Here is a 23628-nt window from a genome sequence, read left to right as displayed (position 1 = left end):
GAGATTTTGTACATCAATAATGATGTCATGTGTAAATAGGGATAGTTTTATTTCTATCAGATCTATAGTCAAAAGGAAATTCAGTCTTTTATCATTAAATATGATGTTAACACTAGGTTTTTTGTAGATGGGCTTTATCGAAGATTAGAACATCCTCTGTATTCCTAGTTTTCTGAGAATGTTTAACATGAATGTATGTGGAATTTTGTCAAACGCTTTTTTGTACCTTTTGATATGATCATATGATTTTTCTTATTTAGCCTATTAACAAGGTAGATTACATTGATTTTTAAATATTGAACCAGGCTTGCATCCCTGGATAAACTGAGATGAACTCTGCTTGGTCATGGTGCATGAATCTTACTATTGAATTCTATTTGCTAATATTTTATTAAGAATTTTAAAATCTATATTCATGAGAGATACTGGTTTGCAGTTGTCTTTTGTTACTGTGTTTGTCTACTTCTGATATTGGGGTAGTGTTAGCTTCACAAAATGAATTGGATGTTCCCTACTCCCCTGTTTTCTGATAGAGATGATCTAAAATTAAGTTCTTTAAACACTTCATAGAATTCTCCAGTGAAACCATCTGGTCCTAGAGATTCCTTTTGGGCAGAGTTTTTACATTATGAATCCAATTATCTATCTGTTTTGGGTAAGTTGTGGAGTTTTTTCAAGACACTGGTCTATTTCCTCTAAGTTGTCAAATTTATGTGTTAAATTGTTCATACTGTTTTCTTATTATCCTTTTGACGTCTGCAGAATTTGTAGTTGCTAGTCCCTTTCTGGTTCCTGATATTGGCAATTTGTGTCTTCTTTCTTTTTTCTTACTGTTCTTACTAGGGATTCGTCTACTTTATCTTTTTAAAGAATCAGCTCTTTGTTTCCTTGATTTTCTCTATTACTTTCTATTTTAAATTTCATTGATTCAGCTCCTTATTATTCCCTTCCTTCTGTTTGTTTTATTTTCCTCTCCTTTTTCTAGATATTTGTGGTTGGAACTTAGATTCCTGATTTGAGACTTTCCTGCTTATTTAATGTGTGCGTACAGCGCTACAAATTTCTCTTTCAGCATTACTTTAGCTGTGTCCCATAATTTTTACTATTTATTATAAATAGTAAAATTTGTAGTTACTGTGTTTTTATATTCATTCAGTTTAATGAATTTTTTAAAATTTTCCCTGAGACTTACTCTTTGGCCCATGAATTGTTAGACACGTGTTACTTAGTTTCCAAGTATTTGGAGCAGTGGACTGTCAGACTCCAAAATATAGGCATGCTCAAGATGGAGAAATCGCAGGTTAGAACCAATCCATTGCCTTTTCTTTGACAATCTTACTGTCAGCGTTCTCTGGGACTCTGCACCCTGAAATGACTGATGCATGTCCCTCTTCTGAGATGACCATTTCTTTCTGACTGATTCACATAGGCAGAAACTAGGACACTAAATGCTCAACTGCAGGCTTCAGAGGCAGGGCTTTCTGTGTACTTCCTGTGATCCCAGCCTGTCACTGCTATCGCACGTCACACACACACGTTAAATTGGTTATGTGACTATAAGATTATGACTTCTTTTTCACTTGGGCTGCTGCTAAGCCAGGACTTCTCCTTCCTATCATTGCTAGAGAGGGGCGAGCCTCCAGGAGAGAGCAGGAGACAGAAAAGGCATTTATCGGTACCAGAATCTTTCCTTCCTTGAGAGTTTGGCTAAGGCCAACAGAAACTGTCAGGGAGACTGGAAAGGAAGCCTGCAGGTCATGTGTGTCTGCCTCACACCAAGCCGGGAGCTGCCTCTGGGGATTCGGGGTATGGCAACCCCACGTCTGCCACCCGTTCGTCATACTGAGGCACGCGGTAGCTCTGGAGCCTGGCTCCCACGTTCTATAGGCTATAGAACATTTCTCAGCCTTGAAGTGTCAATAATTATGATTTTCAGCATTCAAAAGATCTTCATGGATACTGTGAGGATACTCAAAAAATGTTCTCTATGGCAGGAAAGGATATAAGGCATAGTTGGTTGTTTTTTGCTTGTTTTTTATAACTACCTGAATAGTGGGGAAGGGTGCGATGGCGTGTTTAAGTACTGCTTCAGAATGGTACATTAGATCAGCCTGAGGTTTCCACTCTTCACTGATACTAGGTGGCAGGAAACAATTGTGGCCAAAGAAGAGAGGTTAAACTAGTATTCTCCAATTCTAAATATGTTTCACTCTCTAAATCAGATTTTCAATCAGGACTCTGCTGTTTTTGGGTAACTTATGGGTAACGTGTAGGCGCTCATCAGACACTGTGTTTGAAACCTAGCTTTGCCCCTTGATAGCTATGTGATCCTGGCAAGTTAGAGAAATTTCTAGGGCTTGTTCTCTGCATCTGTAAAATGAAGGTAGTAATACTTTCTATCTGGTGAAGCAGCTCTGGTGACTAAAGGAGATAAGCCATGAAAGCGTTTTGCTCAGTAACACATAGTTCTCGGTACCATCACCTATCATCACTGTTCTCGTAAGAAAGAAGTGCACACCTGCTCCTCTCTGCCTTTTCAGGGTTTTCTCTTTCAGGTCCTTCCACAGTATTAGGGGCCCAAGAGTGGTTTGCATTCTAACTATTGCCAGTCGTGGGTGTCTGTCCATTCTTCCTGTGCTAGGTTACTGCTCTCCTGTGCTGTGTGTCCCAGTTTCCTGTGAAGGGCCAGATAGTAAATATCTCAGTCCTGGAGGCCACAGAGTCTCCGTCATCTCTTCTCCTTTGCCTTCTCCTCCTTCTCCCCCTCCTCCTGCTCCTTTTCCTCCTCCTCCTCCTCCTCCTCCTCCTCTTCCTCTTCCTCTACCCTTTAAAAATGTAAAAACCATTCTCAGCTTGAGGGCCACACAAAAAACAACCTACAGGCTACGGATTGCTGACCCTTATTTTGATCTGACCCTGAGCTCCACTGTGGCCAAAGTCCTGAATCCTGGGGCTGTTCTTGCCCATCACTCAGGTCAAAAGGTGCTAGTCAGAAAAACGAGAAGTTAGGTGGGGAATGGATGAAACATGTGAAGGGGGGATTAAGAGGTACAGACTTCCAGTTATAAAGTAAGTCATGGGGATGTGAACATGGGGAATAGAGTCAGTGAGACTGGAATAACTTCGTATGATGACAGGTAGTAACTACATTGTTGGTGGTGATCATTTTATAATGTGTACAGATGTTGAATGGTGATCATTTTATAATGTGTACAGATGTGTACTATCTTATACACCTGAAACTAATATAATATTGTAAGTCAACTATACTTCAACAAAAAATAAGTTCTTTGTGTTAAAAATGGAGTTCAGTTGAAGACTAGCAGTCTCTTCACCCACGCCCAAACTCCCACTTGCTTTATGTATAAGGAGCTTTTAAAGTTCCATTCCTGAGACCAAGAAAGGGTTCATAAAGGACTCCATTAGAACCAGCTTGACACATACTCCAACTTGGATAAGCTTTATGCCTGTGATATTACTCCAGATCCCGGAGCCTCGGATCGTGATTTTAATTTAAAATTCCTGGAGTTTTGCGCCATCAGGTCTCATGACTGGAGCAGTCATGTTTTAGGAAAACAGCGTCTATTGCTGTGAAGTAAACTCAGCATAATGAACATGAGCATGACACTTTTACACAGCAGAAAACCAAAAATGCAGGCACATGCTTTGTGAAGTGACAGTATTAGATTGCAAGTGACGATGGTAAAGCAAATATTTAAATTCGCAACTAAAATAGTGCGCGTAAAGTGTAATTGCCCGGGGAGCATGCCAGTTCATCATTCTTCAAGCTAATTCTCTACAGGCAGACTCACTCCACACAATTTCAGGGGAAAAATGCTTATTTTAAATCGACTGCTTTCTGGCTCTTAGAAGATTGTGCCTAAGTAAGCTTTATTTATCAGGGACCATCTTGACATTTGAGGTGTTCCTGGGCAGGAGATGTCTCCTGCACTTCTCTACCCCTGCTGTATACAAGCTGGCTATCTGAGTTGATTTCTTCTGAGCTGCAATTTTGCTGATGGGATGACTTCATTTATCCCTAGGAGAGTTCCAGTGATGGAGCTGATGGCATTTTTGGTGAAAAGAAGGATGACAGCCGGGCAGGTGAGACTGTGTCCTTCTGAAGGCAAAGAAAAGCAAGGTCCCCATTTGTAGTTATCCTGGAGTTCATGTGTAATTTTTTTTTAATGCTGTTTTTTAAGAAGTTTCTTTTTAAAAGCCAGTTAAGTTGATCTTCATCAAACTCTGCCAGAGTCACACATAGAGCTTTACATGACTGGCAGTCTTCCTCCACCTGGCATTGAAATTTTGCAGTGAAATGAAGTCAGGATGGAGTCTCAGAGATAAAAAGAAATAGTGGTTTCATTGATTTTTTTTTTCTTTTTTTTTTTCCAAGAAAAGTTAGGGGTATTTTGTTTGTTCTTTTGTTTGTTTTTCTGAATTCAGGCTTAATGGAGGCTTTGGCGTTTGGGAGGCCCAGCTACACAAAAGCCCATAGTTCTATATGGAGACAGCCATGGAGGGGCCGCTTTATTCCAATGCCCAGAGTAAGGTCCTTGAATCCGCTCTGCCCCCACAGACAGGCACATTTGTATTTGAGCGAGAATAGAGCCAACCACACCTAAAGCTGCTTCTAACACAGAGCTGCAGCCCTCCCGGCCACGCCTGGCTCCTGAGCTGCTTGTTAGACAGCGGCTACATCCGTTAAGTTACTGAGTCAGCGTTAGTTTTACTTAAACAAAGGGAAACAACAACAACCAACAAAACCATTCACCTTCGTTTTAGTTCTGTTTGTAAATACTAATATCCTCACTGATGTTTGAAGCCCAGGATGGCTCCGACCCAGACAAATCACCCTGGCCAGTTTCATCCGCCCTCACAGCCCGTCTCCGACGCCTGGTCACTGTGTACCAGCGCTGTAACCGCAAGGAGCTCTGCCGACCTGAAATTCTGGGACCAGGAAGCCAAGGCTACTGGGTCCAGGAAGAGATGTTCCGGAGAACCTCAGAGATGGATCTCATCAACAAGGAAGTCCAAAAGAGGTAAAAGCCAGCTGAAAGACTTGAAAGAGTTGGTGGGCCGATGGGCCATTTTTATTATAAGCCACCACCCAACTTAACTTAAATAAAAATAATAAAATAGATAAACCAGCTCTGCCTGCTTTCTTGATTTCATGGTCTTCCTAGCAGATGCTCGATAAGTAGTTGTTGGCTTTTTTTTTTTAAAGGAAAACAGCTCACGCTCTCTTTCTGATTCAATCTCAAGGTGGACCAGGAGAGAGCAAGCCGACTTCTACAGAACAGTATCTTCCTTTGGTGTCGTTTATGATCAAGAAAAGAAAACCTTTGACTGGACTCAGTTTCGCATCATTTCCCATTTGGACAAGAAGTCGGACGAGAGCCTGGAGCACTATTTTTATAGTTTTGTGGCCATGTGCCGAAACGTCTGTCGTCTGCCAGCGTGGAAGGATGGCGGTGAGAAAACTCTCTGTCAGTATATCCCACGTGGGACAAGGAGAGAACGTGCTTATTTTCAGGGTACAGAGTTACTTTAGGTATAATTAGAGAAGTGGAGCCTACCTGAAAAATCCAGGTAAAGACAAGTGGGTTTTCACAAGTCCGTGAACTTCTAGTTGGGTCCACCCTCATAAAACAGAATCTCTCCCACAATGGTGTAGTGCCAGCAAAAACTGGAATTCAGATTAAAATGTCACAGAAATATTGAAAGCTACAGTTATTTACCTTTTCTAAAGTATGTTTAAAACAAAAACCTCATAGAGATTTATCCTACTGTGAACTTTGCACCTTCCTTGGATTAAATCTTAACTGTTTTCTCATGTGCTGACTTACAGCTATGGAAAATGAGTAGCTGTAATTAAACATCCCCTGCTCCAGTAGTGACCCCTTCTGAGAAATTGCATCCTGGCTGGAACTTGCAGCAACTTCCTCCTGGTCCCTCTTCAGTTTCATGCTAACGGATTAACTCACTGTGGACCATGTGACTGTATTCTAGGAAATCCCAAACATTGAGCCTGTTCTGTAGGTTCTGGGCTGACGGCAGCATATACGCACATCCCACCTTTTGCCCCCGTGTGGCATGGTTAGGCTGTTTTCATTAAAACCAGAGAGCCACATAGATTGGAAAGATCTGGACCTTGGAGTCACACTGACAAGACCTGGACGGACTGGTTCTGCCACCTCGAGCAAGTCAGCTTATCTGAGCCCCCTTCCTCGTCCTTAAACAGGGATGATGATGGTTTATCATAGAGTTTTTGTGAGAATTAAATCACACATGTAAAGTACCTGGTTAGAGGAACGCCTAGTACATGCTTATTGACTGGTATTTCCGAAACTGGAGTTCTCACGTTCTTCTTTCACCCTCACTGGGTCTGTCCTGGTTTCATAAAAACCTTCCATTCTCTTTTCAGCTTTTCACTTCAGCAAGTACACACACACATCGAAGACTGCCTTGCTGAGGACCCAGGGAGTTCAACTCTGTGCTCAGAGATGCAGGAGCTCAGGTGGGCAGGAAATGTCCAAGGGCCACCTTAAGTGACAGGCTGTGTGTTTACCTTTCCAGGCCCCCCAGATCCCAGCATCTACGTTGAACCCATCACTGAAGAACGGGCCGCAAGAACCCTGTATCGCATTGAACTGTTACGGAAGGTTCGAGAGCAAGTGCTGAGATGTCCACAGCTGCACGAGCGCCTGCAGCTGTGCAGGCCCAGCCTCTACCTCCCCGTCTGGTGGGAGTGTGGGAAGCACGATCGAGACCTGCTGATCGGCACCGCCAAGCATGGGCTGAACCGCACCGACTATTATATCATGACCGACCCCCAGCTGTCCTTCCTGGACGCCTACAGAAACTATGCCCAGCACAAAAGAACTGACCCCCAGGCACCAGAGAGTCTCTGTTGCCTTTACCCGACCAACTCCAAACTCTATGACTCTCTTACCTATGCTCACATGAGCAGGACTTCCGAGTCCCTTGAACATGAACCTGAGAATCTAGTGAAAATAGAAGGTAGAGATGACCATCTTGGTCCGCCCAGGGGAAGCTTATGTGACATAACGTGTGAAAACTTTATTTCTAAAGTTCAGGATGTCATTTCCATCACCCATGATGAAAGCCTGCTGCCTGACTCCTTGGAGAGCATGATGTATGGTAAGAAGGTGTTGAGCCAAGAGCCAGGCTCTTTTCAGGAGAGCCCAGGCACCAATACAGAATCTAGACCCGATGCTCTGGCCGTCTCCGCAAGCAGAGATGGGAACTGCCAGCCTGGTGGCCATGAGGCAGAACTAGCCTCAGGCCCCTCTCTTATGGATACTTTAGAAGCAGGGGTAGCTCAAATGAACATTAAAAATGAAAAACATTTGTTGATGTCTGTTTCAAAGGAAGGGGAACTGTGCTGCAGCGAGACAGGACAGAGACCTGAAGGCATTGGGCAGCTGGACACCAAATGCTTAGCCTCCCCTTCCTTGGACCAAGGAAATGAAAGTGGGTTTGTAGACATGTGCAATCTGAGTGTCTGTGACTCCAAAAGAAACCTGTCGGCAGATCAGCAGTTAATTGATTTATTAGAAAACAAAAGTTTAGAGAGTAAATTGATTCTGGGTCAGAACTACAGTGATGAAGAGGAGGAGGAGGAAGAAAATGAGGATGAAAACCTAGACCTGGCCGCAGGCATGAGGGAAAGGCCAGAGGTCTCGCCTCTCACCGAGCCCGCTGCTGCCATGCCAGGGGAGAAGAGCTTTGGCTTCGTTTACAAGGAAGACGAGAAAGGAAGCCTGGAGGCCAGAATCCAGCATCCTGAACCTCAGGGGGCTTTTCTCCCGACAGCCTGTCAGTGTCACTGCAAACACATGGAGAGGTGGGCGCGCGGCCTCGAGAATGACGAGTTTGACGTGGAGAAGCCCCAGCAGTATAACCCAGACCTGTACAAAAGCAAAGCCAATAATGTCGCAGTGGAGGGTGAGCCCGCTGCTGTTCCTTCAGCGCTGTTTCAGGTGAAGCACGAACTTTTAAAAGAGCCCTGGAAAGACAGCGCAGAAGGGAAACAGGGTTTTCCTGTGTGTCCCGAAGGAAGTGAGCTCAAGTCGGAAGACATGGATTTTGAGAGTAGAGACGAATATGACAGAGATGGAAACTGCCAGGGTCAAGGTACAGTATGTGGGACCTTGAATTTGGATCAGCCAGTTCTCATAAGACAGTCCCTGCATAGAGGGTGTTCAGAGTTTTACAGCTTCTGAAATGGACCTACTTAGAGTCGCTGTGTGTTTAAAACCAAAGGTCACAGGCCTTGGTCTGAAAATGACACAGAGTAGCTTAACTCTGATCATTCCAGAATATTGAGGGTGGTTGTAGACAATCATGGCACCTTTGCTGTGTCAGCTGTGTGGTTTGGGCAGGGGCTGTGTGCTGTTATTTGACAGATGCTAGAATGGCGTCAAGGGGAAGTAATTTGTTCCTCCACTAGTAAGGTTGCTTCAAACTGGGTAAAGTAGAACAGCCGGGGAGCGTCAAGAACCTGCAGTTTAAAGGATGTGCAGTTAATTTTTAGGACTCCACAGAAATACGAATGAACATGATCCTTATTAAGGCGAGCAAAGGTAGTGCCATTTATTCATGTCACTGTCAAAACCCTGTGATGTAATGTCGGTGCATTGGGTTGAGGGTCCTTTTAGTAACTCAACAGAAATAAGAATGACCAAATTGCAGGCAACTCAACAAAAATACAAATAGATTTGACCTTTTAAAATAGGAAAATCTTAGATAAGACTTCAAGTTGGAAGGAATTTTTAAATGTTAAGACTTTAGACAGCCCTAAGATTTCATATATGCTTCGCAGGGGTGTGACCTCAGTGACTAGAGATCCTGAGCAACAGATGGTTTCTGATGTTTTCATCTTGTTTTTTACGTCTTCAGACCCAGTAGGGCATATTAGGCTGAACAAAAAATAGTTGTTTATCCTTGTCAAAAAAAATCCAAAATACAGAAGAAAACCCTATTCAGGCCTGGCCTGGTGCCAGGGACCGTGTGGTGCTCAGGTTCTCAGGCTCGGCCGGGCTTTCCCTCCTGGGACAGTGACTTCCACTCAGGAGGGAGAGAGGAGCTCGGCTAAGCTCCCTGGTTTGTCCTGCTCCCTTTTTACTTCTGGACTCCCACCTTTGGTTTTAGTCTTGTGATTGCTGACTGTCTTGGGAAGGGTTCCAACCCCAAATTAAAATACACACGCTAGCTAGGTTGAGGACAAAGAAACTGAACGGAAAGGAGCCTCAGCGGCTTGTAGACCCAGCCAACCCAGAAGGAGTCTGCCTAGGACCTTGCTCATCCTCCTCACCCCAGGCCACGAAGGCTCTGCGCCACATCTGGAGTTACACGTATACATTACTTTTTGAACGCTGTTGGAGGATGGGGAGGATCACCGAATAATCAATCCTAGGAAATCCAGACAGTCAAATGCGGACAGGGGACAGGGAACGGCCTGGTTTAAAGGAGAACTGCTCCAGCACTGATGTCCTTTGGTGGCAATGTCGGGCTGGCCACATCGGGGTGGAAGGCAGCAGGGAACTTGATAAGCTTTGGTGAGCGCCGCAGAGACCCCAGAAAGGATCCTCCACGCATCTGAGAGGTGGGCTCGGTGGGGCAGAGGGGCCTGGCCCTGCCTCTGAGACTAGACGTCCACAGCGGAAGGCGCAGTCACGGGTGCTGCTGTCAGGGCCAGCCCCAGATCTCCCGGCTCCTCTTCCAGGGTTTTCTCTCATACATCATTCTGCTTTCCTCTTAAAATTTAAATTCACCTTCTCTGCTTAAAACCTTTCAGGTGCTCCCAGTGGGGAATCTAGAATAAAATTTGAATTTTCTGTCATGGCCTACGGAGCCCAGCATGATCTAGTCGATTCTACCCCTCCAGCCTCATCTGTGTGCTATTTCCCAGGGTGTCTCAGTCCCTCAGCATGTCCAGGGTGCCTTTATCTTCTTGGGTGTTCTTCAAGTGGCCCTCTCTGCCAGCCTTCCCTTCTGCTGTCGGTTTTTCCCCCTTATGCCCTATCATGGCACCTTGTTTCTTTCCCTTTGTAGCACTCACCCTGGTTAATAATTGTAGTTATTCATCTGTTATTAGTGCATTTTCCTGACTTGTTTCCCTCATGAAGCTGTAAGAGCCTTGAGGGCTAGGGCCACATCTGGCTTGGTTTTTCCACTGGCTTCGGCCCTGCTCCTGGTAAGGGGTCTCTGCTGCCCCCTGGGAGACTTGCTACACAGTCAAAATTGTGAGCTCCACATTTCAGAGGACAGACATCCCTTGTCATTTCACCGTGAAAGAGGTTCCCAACTTTTCCTGGACATGACACTACATTCAGTGCATTCCTTGTCATCGCTGTTAAGTGGCTCTTTGAAGATCTGTTTCACATTGATAATAAATGTTCACCATTGAAGATTGAAAGAAGAGTCACATATCTATTTCTTTCCATCAGTGAAGTAATGTAAATGTTCTAGGTTTCTTTGCATCAGTTTTTACATAGATCAGGTCTGTTTTACTTTTGCTGTAAGTTTCAGGACTTTTCATCCTTCGTCATTAAGATCAGCCTCTTGCTGTGTCCCGTTTCATAGACTGTCCCTTCAGGTGTATCAGAGTATAATGTTCACTTTCCTCTCGTCCACTCCCCTGAACGGGGAAGCCTCTTTGTGGTCACTCATCTTTGCTGTTGTTGTTTGGTTGTGGTTGCAAACTCCTATCAGGTGACTTGCATGAGTATCCCTAGAGCAGGATCTGCCTTTATGGCTTACCTGATAGAGTTCTTCTGGAAATAGAAGGCATGGTAATTAATATTCAATTAAAAATAGCACAGAATGGGCTTATTTTCTTAAAAAAAAAAAAAAAAAAGATCGTATGTCCTGATCTTTCAGATCATTGCTATCTTCCAAGTGCCTAATTCTTTTTTTTTAACCTTTCTTCCCAGATTATCCCGGGAAATACTCTGAGGAGGAGAGCAAGAGCTCAACTTCGGGCATCGCAGGAGACTTTGGGGATGACCTCCAGGAGGTGCGGGCTCCCACCATTGCTCAGCTGCTCCAGGAGAAAACCCTCTATTCCTTCTCCGAGTGGCCAAAGGTACCTGCCAGAGCTTGCATTCCCCATCCAAAGAAGCCTCCTCAGCTTTGAATTCTTTACTTTAAACCTTTTAGAATACTTCTGAGTAACAGACTCAGAGAAATGTTTAGTATCTTTAAAAGGTATTAGTTACATAACATGAAAGATTATATGCACCTAATTAGACCATAAGACAAAAGTGTCAGCTTATCTTCACATCTGCAGTGCTGTGGGCTTTAATCTTCCTTGTCCAGATGATAACATGTATTTGAAGACTTGTAAAGTGAGTACATTTGTATGTGCCCTTTTCTAATCAGCTCTTTCTGGTTAGCAACTTGATTTTAAAGGACTTGGTGAATTTGTGTAACTTGGTACCTGTTCCGCAGGATCGTGTGATAATCAGCCGCCTAGATAACATCTGCCACGTGGTGTTGAAGGGGAAGTGGCCCTCCAGCCAGCAGTACGAGCCCGTAGGCACGCTGCACACCCCCCTGTTGACCCGCAGCGCTGGGTCTCGGAGCAGCCTCTCGGAGCCAGAGGCATCAGAACACAGCTTCAGCAATGGCGCAGCATTGGTGGCCCAGATGCAGAAGGTGAGGCCGTGAGAATGCTGTTGACCTTGCAACAAAGGAGAGGGACAGTTTGCAATCCTTTAGTCATTCATTCAGCAAATACTTACTGAAAGGATCAGATTTGGGAGTAGGGGAAGCCATTGGGGTTAATTGAGGAATTTGGATTTTGTCCTGTAGGAGTGGGGAAGCGTGTGATGAAAGCAGGGTTTTACAGCTCAGTTGGAGTGGTATGCAGGTTCGTGGGAGATGAGGGTCAGGACGGGGTCGTGCCTTGGGGGGCTGGAAAACAGATGGACATCTAAGGAAGAGAGAAAGTTCTATACCAGCTTAGTGGCAGAGTAGATAGAAAGACAGGGGGGCTTCAGTGATCTGGTAAGCGTGGCATGATGACTAATGTGTGTATAAGGAAAGGGAGGCATGAATGGACCAGGATGTTCAGCACTTGGAGGGCCGAGAATGATGGCAGCTGATAGAAATTAGGGAAATCAAAGCAGGGCTGAGTTTTATAAACTCAAACTAAAACTCAGGTTTGAGATCTGTAGTTAGCACACTAGCTCTCACTCTCAACTGCACGTGAGACTCTGCTGGGGACCTTGAAAAGCTGTAGATTCTGATTTAATTAGGGTGGCCACTCAGTATTGGCTTTTTTTTTTTTTTTTAATTCCAAATTGATTCTGTTGTACAGCTGAGGCTGAGATTCCCTAAATTGTAATCATGCAATTCTAAGTATGGTTCATGGGCTAGCAGCTTTGCCAGTGGCTGGGAACTTGTTAGAAGCGCAGAATCTCAGGCCCACTGAAGTAGCATCTACATTTTAACAAGTGATCCAGGTGATTTAGCACTAAAGTTTGAGAAGGCTTGAGTTAGAAGAACTTCTAAGAAAATGATTACTTGGCCCAAGGAAATCGGGCCTGAGAAAGAGCTGGCATTCAGCCGCAGAGGTGGCGTTCAGACGTTCTCTTACCACGTGTGTGTGTATTCACAGGAGAGCTTCTTGGCTCCGGTATTCACAAAGGATGAACAGAAGCACAGGCGTCCTTACGAGTTCGAGGTGGAGAGAGATGTGAAGACCCGGAGCCTGGAGCAGTTCTCTGCCACCCATGGGCACCCCCCCATCGTCCTCAACGGCTGGCATGGAGAGTCAGCAATTGACCTCTCCTGCACGGTGGAGGGGTCCCCAGGGGCCACATCCCCTTTCCCGGTGAGCGCCAGCACCCCTAAGATGGGGGCTATCGGTTCACTTCAAGGAGCCCTTGGCATGGACTTGTCTGGGATTTTGCAAGCTGGCCTGATCCATCCAGTGACCGGACAGATCGTCAACGGAAGCCTCAGGAGAGATGACGCTGCCACGAGGAGGCGGAGAGGGAGACGGAAACATGTCGACGGAGGGGTGGACCTCATCTTTCTGAAGGAACAGACCCTTCAGGCAGGAATCTTGGTGGGTATCTGAGGCCAGTAAGTACGAACATTGACCTCTGTACACTGAGCAACAAACCCTTCTTCCTCAAACATGCACGTTTGATTTATGGATCTTTTATCCCTATTTCAGTTGTCCTACTTACTTTCTCTTGTCAGTTGCTCTCAATCTTTTCTAGAAATAGATAGTGATTAGTCCCTTAACCTGCATGCAGCCTGGAGACATGAGCCAGGAGGTCTCGCCATTTCAGACAGAACAGCCCCGCCTCCAGTGTCTCAGAAGAGCCACTGATGATGGAACAGGTAAAGCAGACAGCAGGGCTGAGTGTGCAGCAGTGTTGCTCCAGGTCAGCGGGGGCCTAAGAGTATTTTTTAAAATGTACTATGCAAACATTTATATAGCACTGACATTGAACTTTATCAGTATGCCGGATATAGGAATTGGGGACACAGAGATAAGTGAGCCAGGCATCCGCAGCATAGAGAGAGATGGGGAAGTAAACTACAGTGCGGCATTTTCTGCTGTGTGAAAACCTGTGCAGAGTGCTGTGGGGAGCAGGAGTGGGGTGGCCAGTGTTTCCAGGACTGTGATGGCGACATGGGCAGTAATGCAGAACCTGAGCAGACGGGATGAAAGTCTGCCTTGTAGACAGGAAGGGGAGAGGCGCAGTCAGGTGGAGGGAACACTCCACATGTGCAGGAGCCGATGTGTGGGCCAGTGGTGTGCGTGGACTCCTATTCAAGCACGAGTAATATTCAGGTGGAAATTCAGAGCAACATTCAGGTGGAAAGAGTTAAAGAGCACCGTACATGTTTCCTTTGGGAAACTAGTTTTCATTCTGTCGTGATGAATTGCACGTACTTATTTCCCTTCACCCAGGAGGTCCACGAAGACCCAGGGCAGACCCCCCTGAGCACCTCACACCCTCCTGAAGGGCCAGTGCCTGCCACGTCAACCCCGGAGCCATCCCCCATGGCCAGCAGCCAGGCCGAGAAAGCCCTTCCCAGCAAGAGCCTGCTGGACTGGCTGAGGCAGCAAGCTGACTACTCCCTCGAAGCTCCTGGCTTTGGCACAGTAAGTGTGTGTCGCTGCTGCCTGGGACTGCCGTTTACTTCCTGCCGGTCGGTGCCGTCTCTGATGTGGAGCATTCTGAGGGAGACCAGGAAGACCAGAAAGTCTGAGAACACCCCTTTAAAGGGGAAAAACAAGTTTAAATTCTGGTTATGTTTTCCAGTAACAGGAACTCCAGCCCATGTCAGAACACTGGGGCAGATAGTAGATGTGTGACATCTTACCAGGACAGAGCTTGCCTAAGCTCAGCCCTCCCTTCCCCCCAAAAGCACCACATTCATAAGCTCACAGAGAATTCTTTAGGTTGCATAAATGCTGCCGCTTCATGAAAATGTTCCTGTGTATTCTTTTCAAGTCACTGCATCACCTCTTTGAGGTGATGTATTAGTTTTAGGTACTCTTTGGGACTTCTCCTCGAGTCCTCTTACTGCTATGGCCCTAAATTCTTCAGATTAGGAATCTATGGGGGAGGCTCCTGAGCACTGAAATCTTCTCTTGGGTTTTCTTTTCTTATTTGCTCCTCAGCCCTACCACCATCTCTGTCCTGGGTACCTCTCATTAGCAAGATATGGAGGAAAGGAGGAGAATGCATTCTCAGATGTGCACCCTCCAAAGACAGACGAAGCCTGCCCAGTAGGCAGCAGTGAAGAGAGAATCTGAGAAAATGACTAAGGGAAAGGGTGAGGGACAAAGCGGTGCCCTGAGAAACGGGAGTCAGCCAGGCATTACAGTCTGGAGGCCAGGAGGCCCACACAGCCTGTTTGCAGCTTGCTGTGGGAATGCTGTAGCTTCAAGGAGAAAGCTCAGGTGAGGGCCAGGTGGCTGTTTCCTTCAGCCTAACCGGACTGGTCCTGTGCAGAGAGCCACGAGTGAGAAAACAGCAAAACCACCCTCATCAGAAGAGTCAGAGGCAGAATGTTCTGTAATACTGGTTTCCATTTACCTTCTAGAATTTTTCAGACAAACCAAAGCAGAGGCGGCCACGCTGTAAGGAACCTGGAAAATTAGACGTCAACTCCCTGAGTGGGGAAGAGAGGGTTCCTGCTGTCCCCAAGGAGCCAGGACTGAGGGTAAGGAGCAGGAACATGCTGGTGGAGCCCAGCCGTGCATACTCGGAGAGAAGGATCCAGCTGGGAAGAGGGTAGCTGGGTGGCCTTACTGCGAGGACAGGGCGGCACAGAGGTCGCTAAGGAGGGATGAGTGGTGTTGGGGTGTCTGACCGGCAGTGTGACCTCTGTGGTCATTTGTTTTCAGCCTTTACTTCCAAAACTTATGGTTTAAGTTTGTGCTTAAACCATTCCCAAAGCTTGATTTTCGGGGGGAAAAAACAAAACCATTTTAGAGAGTTCAGGGAAAATACCTTAACTCTTATCAGGTGTCTGTTTCCAGTGTTTAACAAACATCACTATTGGAAATTTTCATTTTCCAATCTAAGTTTTTCTGGCTACCATTTAAGATATTTCCTCCTAGTCTGTCCTTCTTGGCAATGAAAAACAGCTGACTCCAAGCACTGCCCTTTTCCTATTATAGAATCATGAGCCTGGAAGAGACTTCAAAGACATCTGCAGATACTTGTAGTAGAACGAATCTGAGTTATAGTTTACAGATGAGTACAAATTTGGAGTAGAAAACTCGTAACCTCTAGGGGGCGGTAGTAACATTTCAACCCAAGAAACGTGTTGAGCTTGAGCAAATGATACACAAATATGCTTTTAACCTCCTCCAAGTGTGGGTTCTGCCCAAATAGGGCGCTTCTGAAGATCCTCATGGGGAATCTGCTCTTCCTGGGTTGTCCTCTAAACTCACAGGCTCTCCTGAATGCCTTCCTTCAGTGCTCTGCCAGCAACTGGCTTTCCTGGGTATGAACTCCCTTCTTAGCGGGATTTCCTGGATGTGATTTCTTTTTTTAGCTCCAAGAGACCACCCACCCTAGTCATTTCCTCCTGGTGCAGAAAGAAGTTGTTACTTAATGTTGTCAAGGAGCTTGTTACTGATGTGGTCGCCTGGAAGATGACTCCTCCAGCAGCCCCACAGACGTGACTGCCCTCGCCCACCTCCATGCCACTCCGGAGGGAGGCCTGGGGCAGCCTTGTGGGCTGGGCTGCTTTATGGAAAATTTGTCACACTGCCCTTCCCCCCCTTCTTGCTTTATTCTCAGAAAGCTCCCCACCCCCACCTCCATTTCTTGGACCCGTTTGTACTGTCCAGGCTGATTTCCACGGCGGTTCTCATCTTTTTCTCGGCCCCTCACGTGGCCTCCCTGCGCTCTCCTTTCATCGCGCACAGTGGCTCGCTGGTCGTCCAGGAGAGACCTCCAGTTCTTGGTTGAGTCTCTGAGCTCTTGGTTTAGGAACTTGTCAGAAAAACCACGTGGTTTCCCCCTTGACTTTCTCACTTTGTACACGCCTAACATTTCCCTCATGTTCTCTGGATATTAACATTCATCACTCCCCTGCAGACGCTGACCCTTTGCCAGAAAGCTCATTTCTGAGCTGTTCTTGCAAGCCAGCCTCTCAGAGAGATGCGCTTTCCCTCCTTTGTTAAATAAACACAGGCCCTGCCTCAGGAGTCTGGTCCTTGGGCCTCCTCGGCCCTCCACTGTCCCCTCAGCCGTGTCTCCCAGGGCCCCTCCTGGGGCTGGACCCTTTGGGGTGTGCTGCACTCTTTGTCCATCCCTTAGAGACCCTACCATTTCTTCTAGAAGCAATTCATATCCCACAGGGGACTTTCTCCTGCCTTTAGCCCCTCGTGCTGTGTGTGCTGGGGCTCCGCTGGTGAGCGTCACAGACTTAGCATCACGCAGGCTGCAGTCAGGCCGCGGGGGATTCGGCTTGGAGAATGCCCGGTATGTCACAATCACTCATTGTTAAACGTGTACGCACACGCACATGCCTCATATATTTTATATGTGAAACTATTTGTTTTACACATGTTTGTAGTTTTTATTTTTGCTTGTTTCTTTCTGAGCCATCTGACAGTAAGTTGCAGAGATGACCTGTATAAGTAAATACTTAAATAAATACTTCAGCAGGTGTCTCCTGAGAGTGCTTCTCCGCATAACTACTACCATCGTCACAAGTCAATATTAATAACATCTCATAGCTAGCCCATACTCAGACTTCCCTAATTGTCCCAAAAATGTCTTTCAGAGCTAGTTTTTGTTTTGTTTTGCTGTTAGGATTTTTAAATTAGGATCCATACACTGCATTTGGCCGTTAGGTCTCTGTCCACTCAGGAAATGTTTGTGGGCTGAACCTACTCACCTTCCTGGGAGGAGGAAGGAGGTTTTGTCACCTCCCCCTCCTCCGCCTCCACACAGGAGTTAAGTTTTAGAGCTGAAGTACGCAGGCTTTGGATAAGTGCTCCCATGTGTTGGTGAAGAAAGGTGTTCTTGGGTTGAGTGCCCGTGCAGTCATCTGGAGGAGCAGACGCGCCTCCAGTGTTGCTTAGCATCTGCCTCTCCCTGGCCTCCATCTCCTTGCCCTCCCCCCAGCCTCCCATGGAAGAGGAAGCAGGTTTGTTCCCAGGGTGTAATTACCAGGAGGGAGAGCTGCCAACGCCCGACTTGGCCGCCGTGTGTGGTCGCCGCGTTGCTATGGGGGGCACCTGCCTGGGGTGGGCAGCAGTGGGCTGACTAGAGTGCCTCTCCCTCCCGCGGGAGGCGGTGGAGCGGACTTCCTCTCCCCTTGCTCTGCTGTTCTCTTCCCCCGGGGCCTTTCTGCTGCTGCTCTCCCACTCTGAAGCAGGGAAAGCAGACAGCCTAGGCCTTCTGGGCAAGCTCCCAGTCCTGAAAGGGCCCAGCGTTGTCTACATCAGTGGTTCCTGACAAGGGTGGGGACATCCTGATGCCTGAGGAGTATGACTTGAACTTGGTGAGCAGAACCACAGGGACCAAAGGTCCTGCAGGATGCAGGCTGCCTTGAGTGAGCTCTCCAGCTCCAGGTGCCCTGACGAGCTCAAAATATAAGTGTGTTAAAGAATGTCTGCTTTATAACAGATTGTGTGACAAGAAGATGGAGGCATTCTTCATCAAGCTCTGGGTTTCTTTTCTGCCCAACGGGAAGACTTCTAAGATTGAACATGCCCTCCCACCGTAATAGGGAGAGCTAGGACACAACATTTGAGGATGTAAAGGAAAAAGACAGACCGAGGACCTTCCCCTGACTCTTGGCTGTGGCTGGGCTACAGGGAAGAGGGCTTGGAGAGCCTTGTGGTCGAGTTGTGGTTGCCCTGGGCCCTGGGCAGAGTGGTGTCCAGCAGAGGCCTGAGGCTGGGATCTCTGCAGAATGAGGCCATCTGCACTAATGGGCTCGAGATAGACTGGTGAGAAATGATGCTTTTAGCCTGGCACCAATCCATCACATCCGACCGTCTCTCTAGAAATAAGAACCAGGCGGGAATTGCTACCCTGGTGATCATCCTCAGACCAGAGCGGCACTGCCCGGCACACTCAGGACAGAGCAGCCCAGCAGAGTACAGGGGGCTGGTCACACGTGGGAGGAAGGCAGGTGGGCTGGGGGCCACGGGGCCTGGGCTCTCACCACCTCTGTCCCTGACCAGCTGTGAGAAAGAACGGGTACTGAACATGACGGTGCCAGAGGTTTCTGCTTTTCTGAAACAAGGCTTTTTGCCCATGATGACCTGGTTTTTAATATTCTTTGAGAAATTGAAGGACAGGTATAGGACCTCAGAAATAGTGGTATTTCTGGGGACTTGGGAACATTCAAGTGTAAATTTTTCGTGTCTGTGAATCTGTGAACCCCGTACAACGGCCATGCTGACAGTACTGACTCCGCAGGGTTGCTGTGATGACAAGTTGAGGTGATGCACATAGAACTCACTGCCCAGTGCCCAGGGCAGGGTCAGTGTTTATTTAATGGTACCGTCCACTGTCCTCAGCCCTGCTGCTCCTCTGTGATTAGCACTCTCTTTGTCAGCCCTCTGACAGCCAGGCCCCCTCGCTGCAGAGACCCTCACTACCAGGGTGGCACTTCCTGCTGGTCCTCACTTCCGAGCCCAGTGTACATGTGTGTACTCGGCTCTCGGAGAGCTCGAGCCGGCATCTCCCAGTCTCTGTGACTGCCCCTAAAGCAGAGACCTGGGGGATCCTCTCAGGATTTGACAGAGGTATCATTGTTCCTTCTCACCAGAACCCCAAGAGGTGAACTGAGTTGTCCCGAGTCCCACAGCTGGGGGCTCCAGAGTCAGGACTGAGATTCAGGCCTTCCTGCTCTGCTTGTGGCTTCTGTTAAAAACTGTCCTGTGTCAGGGAGGGGGCAAATGTGGGGATCTGGCTGAGGGGTCCCCGCCATGAGTCTTGACCCCTGGCCTTGGCAGCACATACACTAAAATTGAAATGAAGCAGAGATGAGCACAGCCTGTGTGAGGGTGAGAGGCCATCTCTGGTGCGACTGTGAAGCGGTCCTTTTGGGGTTGGTTGGTGTGTTTTTAATTTTACATGTGAACTAATATGTCATAGCAGTAATCCCTCAGTAACAAAGTCTCAACTAAGACCTGAGTGGCTGGTTCCCGCTCCCAGCGCCCCCACGGCCTCCCTGCAGGGCAGACACTGCTTTGCGCCATAGAAGCTGCCTGGAGGTTTCAGGCTCTCAGCCCTAAGGGAGGAGAGTCCCTGCGGACACAGCGCTGTGCAGCTCCTGGCAGCCAGGCAGGGACAGGAGAGGCCGGTGCAGAGCCCCCGGCTGCTCACCCGCTATCCAGTAACCTCCAGCATCTTGTGTCTCTTTGTCCTTTTATAGGGGTTTCTCCCGGAAAACAAGTTCAATCACAGCCTACCCGAGCCCGTTCTCCGAGATGCGGGCCCCCGCCGCAGGGGCAGGAGGCCCCGGAGCGAGCTCCTGAAGGCTCCCACCCTCGTGGCAGACTCCCACTCCGGGATGGGGCCTCTGTTCATGAACGGACTGATCGCCGGGATGGACCTGGTTGGGCTTCAGAACATGAGAAACGTGCCAGGCATCCCCCTCACGGGGCTGGTGGGGTTCCCGGCCGGCTTTGCTGCGATGCCCACGGGCGAAGAGGTCAAGAGCACGTTGAGCATGCTGCCCATGGTGCTGCCGGGCATGGCCGCCGTGCCCCAGATGTTTGGGGTCGGGGGGCTCCTCAATGCCCCCATGGCCGCCAGCTGCACTTCTGCACCAGCGTCGCTGTCAGGCACAACGAAGAGCGGCACGTCAGTGGCCGAAAAGACTGCAGAAGACAAGCCCGGCGGCCATGATGTGAAAACGGACAGCTTAGCCGAAGACAAGCCTGGCCCGAGTCCGTTTTCCGATCAGTCTGAACCTGCAATAACTACGAGTAGTCCTGTGGCTTTTAACCCATTTCTCATCCCAGGAATGTCCCCCGGACTCATTTACCCATCCATGTTTCTCTCCCCTGGCATGGGCATGACCCTGCCAGCCATGCAGCAGGCCCGACACTCTGAAATAGTAGGTCTGGAGAGCCAGAAGAGGAAGAGGAAGAAAGCAAAAGGGGACAACCCAAACCCCAACCCAGAGTCTGCGCCCGGGCCGGAGAGGGAGCCGGGCAGTGACCAGAACTGCCCCGAATCCAGGGCCCCCGCGCCCCTAGATAGAGAACATGCGGCACAGGCCAGGGAAGGGGGCACCCAAGACTCTCACGGTGACACCAATTAGAACTGTTTCGTTGGAGAAATTATTGTGACTTGTAAGTTTCTTATCCCATAAAGGTTTGTTACTTCCCTCACTTCACCGTCATAAGAACCTGTGTTTCCATGAGTAATATTACCTACCTGATTTCCTGTCTGAGAACTATGGTACCAGATGTTAATAGTCGCAGGGTCTTGCCACATCATCAGCTAAGTGTCGTTGACCTAGTCTAGGAGGCCAGAGTCCTCACTCTGTTCTCCACCCGTTCATTCCAGCCGTCGTAGTTAGTACAGACGTGGGGACACGCCCACCCCTTCTCTTCCAAGTTTCCCACTTACTTGAGGAGGAAAAATGGCAAAAGAAAGCCATCTAGGGATTTACCAGGAAAGGGCCGAAGCAGACACGGAGCAGCTCTTTTTTTCCGTGAGCAGTGTTAATGGGAAGACTGTATCGGGGGAACCAAAAAGCACAGGAAAAGGAAGTGCTGGTGCATACTTTTTAGTTAAAACTATTTCCCTGTTTTATCATGATTACTAAATGAGTAGGATAGGCAGACGTATATAACTAATGGTTGAAACTGCGTATATTCATTTCTTTCTAAAGCAGAAACCTTACTGGTTAGTAACACGACTTCCCCCTTTGTGGGTTTTCAGACACCTGCAGCAAGAAGAAATACCGACCAGGCGTCATTTCATACGCACGCATCCTCCCTCTCCCAGGTTGAAAGGGGATTCTCAGTCTGGGAAAGCTGTACACACCTTGAGTTGCTGCTACGCCGGGGCTGGGCGAGGGGCTCGCCCTCCAAGGAGCTGCACACGGCGTACAAGCACACGACTAGCACTCTGCCCCCACCGCGTTCTCTTAAGAACTGCTCTAGCCACTACCCGGGCCCGGTGGGTTTTTACTCTGCGTTTTCCTTCACCAGGAATCAGGCTCTTTCTGGAGCCTGTGAGAAAATAGCCACTCAACACTCTTAGACGCTCGCCAGGGGCCTTTTGTCCAAGTTGAGGTTGTCAAACCATGTGTGTACCACCTTTTAGTATGCGACTGTGAAGAGTTTTTTTTCTTGTCTCCAGATTTTTTTCTGTCCTCAGTTTATATTTTACAGTTGGACCCAGATTCCAAATAATCAAGCTAGTGGAGACTATGTTGCAAATTAACATTGTCTGTCCTCCTTTCCCAGCTGCCCAGGCTGGGAGGAACCCGCCCACTCACCCCGCTTTCCTCCGCCTTCCCACTCGGGTTCCACCCCTGCTGATGGCCCTACCCTCCGTCGGCAGTTCCCACGCTGAGACTTGAACTAAGCTCGTGGTTCAGTGCTCTGGGGGCACAGGGCTGTGCAGGACAGTCGGGAATGTTGCAAGTGTTACTAGCACCAGTTCCACGTTTTGTTGTCACAATTTACTGTATTTTTTACTTTTTCTGTTACAGTTTTGCTATAATTTATCAGAAGGTCCAAAAGTTTGACATAACTATTTCAGTTTGCATTATTTATTTATGATGCTTTTGTCATTGTCTTTTATACATTTGGGATTATAAATTATGTAAATGTTAAAATGAGCATCTCAAAGAAGTCTGTTAAATCATGGCCAGAAAAAAAATCAATCAGCTGTATTTTCGAAAAGTGGAGTCCCAGTTTTATGAATCAGAGATATAAATCAGAAATTCTATAAACAGATCATAGAAGAAAGAACCCAGTGATTGAATCAGTCCTATTTAATGACATCTCTGTAGCATAGGTGGTCTCTAATGCTGACAACAGATTTCTTAGAAATGCTGCTCTCTATTTAACTAACATTTTGTTCAGTTTTGCCTCCAGTGGAAGCAGAAAGGGTTTTTTCAGCTGTTAAATCCTAAAAATCAATATAATTTATTTATGTAAAAAAAAAATCACTCAATTGATATATTTTTGAACCTTTTAAGTACTAATTTTCTTTTTATCAAGTAGAAGAAAAAAATGTATTTGCCCTAAATCCTTAAAATACAAATGCTATAAAAATTGATGTATCTTGAAAGCCTTACTGCAAATGAGTATTATAGACATCCAGCAGAGCCCGGGTCTTCTTTGTGGTCGTCGTTTTGTATAGAAAAGCTGCTTTCCCCAGGTTCCACTTAGAACCTCCAGTAGGTCACAGGGTTCAATATGGCTTTGATTTAAAAACCCACCAGCATGCTAAATCCCTTGTTATATCTTATCAAACCTGTATGTTAACTCTCTGGGTGTTTAGGCTTCTATTTGACTGCTATTGTGTCCCTGTTTGCAAAATGAAAATGACACTCTGTGGATTATTTGCTCTGTAAGGCATAAGTGCTTCTTATTATTTTGACATTTCCAAGAGCAAAAGCCAAATTTAAACTCTCTTCAGCAAAGTTGAGCCTTTCCATCTAATTTCATGTCACTCACAGCCATAACTTTCCTTGATCATTCTTCACCCCATGTCTTACATAATAAATTGTCTGTGGTCTTGATCCTGGATTTAAAAAAAAAAAAAAACAGTTTAAAAGTCAAATTTGTATTTGAGGAATTCAGTGCCACTCGCATGTCTCTTGCTGCCTGGGCAGTTTATGAATACATTGTATGCACACAGGAATCCACTGTCTTTCCCAGGTACCCAGCTTATGCTAGGCACCTTATTAGGGGCTTGTTATATGTTTGTTCATGAGGGTTGACTTGACGTGTCTCCTGATCTACCAGAACATTTGGTTAAAACAGATGCTGTGGAAAGGGGCGCAGCAAGTACCTGCTTTGCAGACTTGGGGCCTGAATGCTCACAGCTGGCACTTCAGCTTTCTTGAGCCCCATTTCAGAAGTCCCAACTCAGATCACACACCTGGGACTTCAGGGGGGAA

General features: G+C 47.2%; 1 protein-coding gene across 3 annotated transcripts in view; it reads left to right on the top strand.

Annotated features, from left to right (window-relative positions):
* Nucleotides 1-23272, top strand: part of CHD6 (chromodomain helicase DNA binding protein 6) — a 161315-nt gene extending 138043 nt beyond the window's left edge. For 2 of the 3 annotated variants that reach the window (XM_032462321.1, XM_032462322.1), the window contains 10 exons: nucleotides 4044-4104; nucleotides 4826-5042; nucleotides 5266-5474; nucleotides 6580-8160; nucleotides 10962-11113; nucleotides 11479-11685; nucleotides 12650-13102; nucleotides 13961-14155; nucleotides 15103-15222; nucleotides 19912-23272. In XM_032462321.1, coding sequence (XP_032318212.1) covers nucleotides 4044-4104; nucleotides 4826-5042; nucleotides 5266-5474; nucleotides 6580-8160; nucleotides 10962-11113; nucleotides 11479-11685; nucleotides 12650-13102; nucleotides 13961-14155; nucleotides 15103-15222; nucleotides 19912-20805 — 4089 coding nt within the window. In that variant the 3' untranslated portion in view covers nucleotides 20806-23272. The remainder of the gene's footprint in view (nucleotides 1-4043; nucleotides 4105-4825; nucleotides 5043-5265; nucleotides 5475-6579; nucleotides 8161-10961; nucleotides 11114-11478; nucleotides 11686-12649; nucleotides 13103-13960; nucleotides 14156-15102; nucleotides 15223-19911) is intronic. The other variant, XM_032462323.1, reaches the window with a different exon arrangement.
* The last annotated feature ends 356 nt before the right edge of the window (nucleotides 23273-23628 follow it).

This window comes from Camelus ferus, chromosome 19, assembly GCF_009834535.1.
Source record: "Camelus ferus isolate YT-003-E chromosome 19, BCGSAC_Cfer_1.0, whole genome shotgun sequence".
NCBI lineage: Eukaryota > Metazoa > Chordata > Mammalia > Artiodactyla > Camelidae > Camelus > Camelus ferus.
This window is presented reverse-complemented; position numbering and strand designations above follow the sequence as displayed.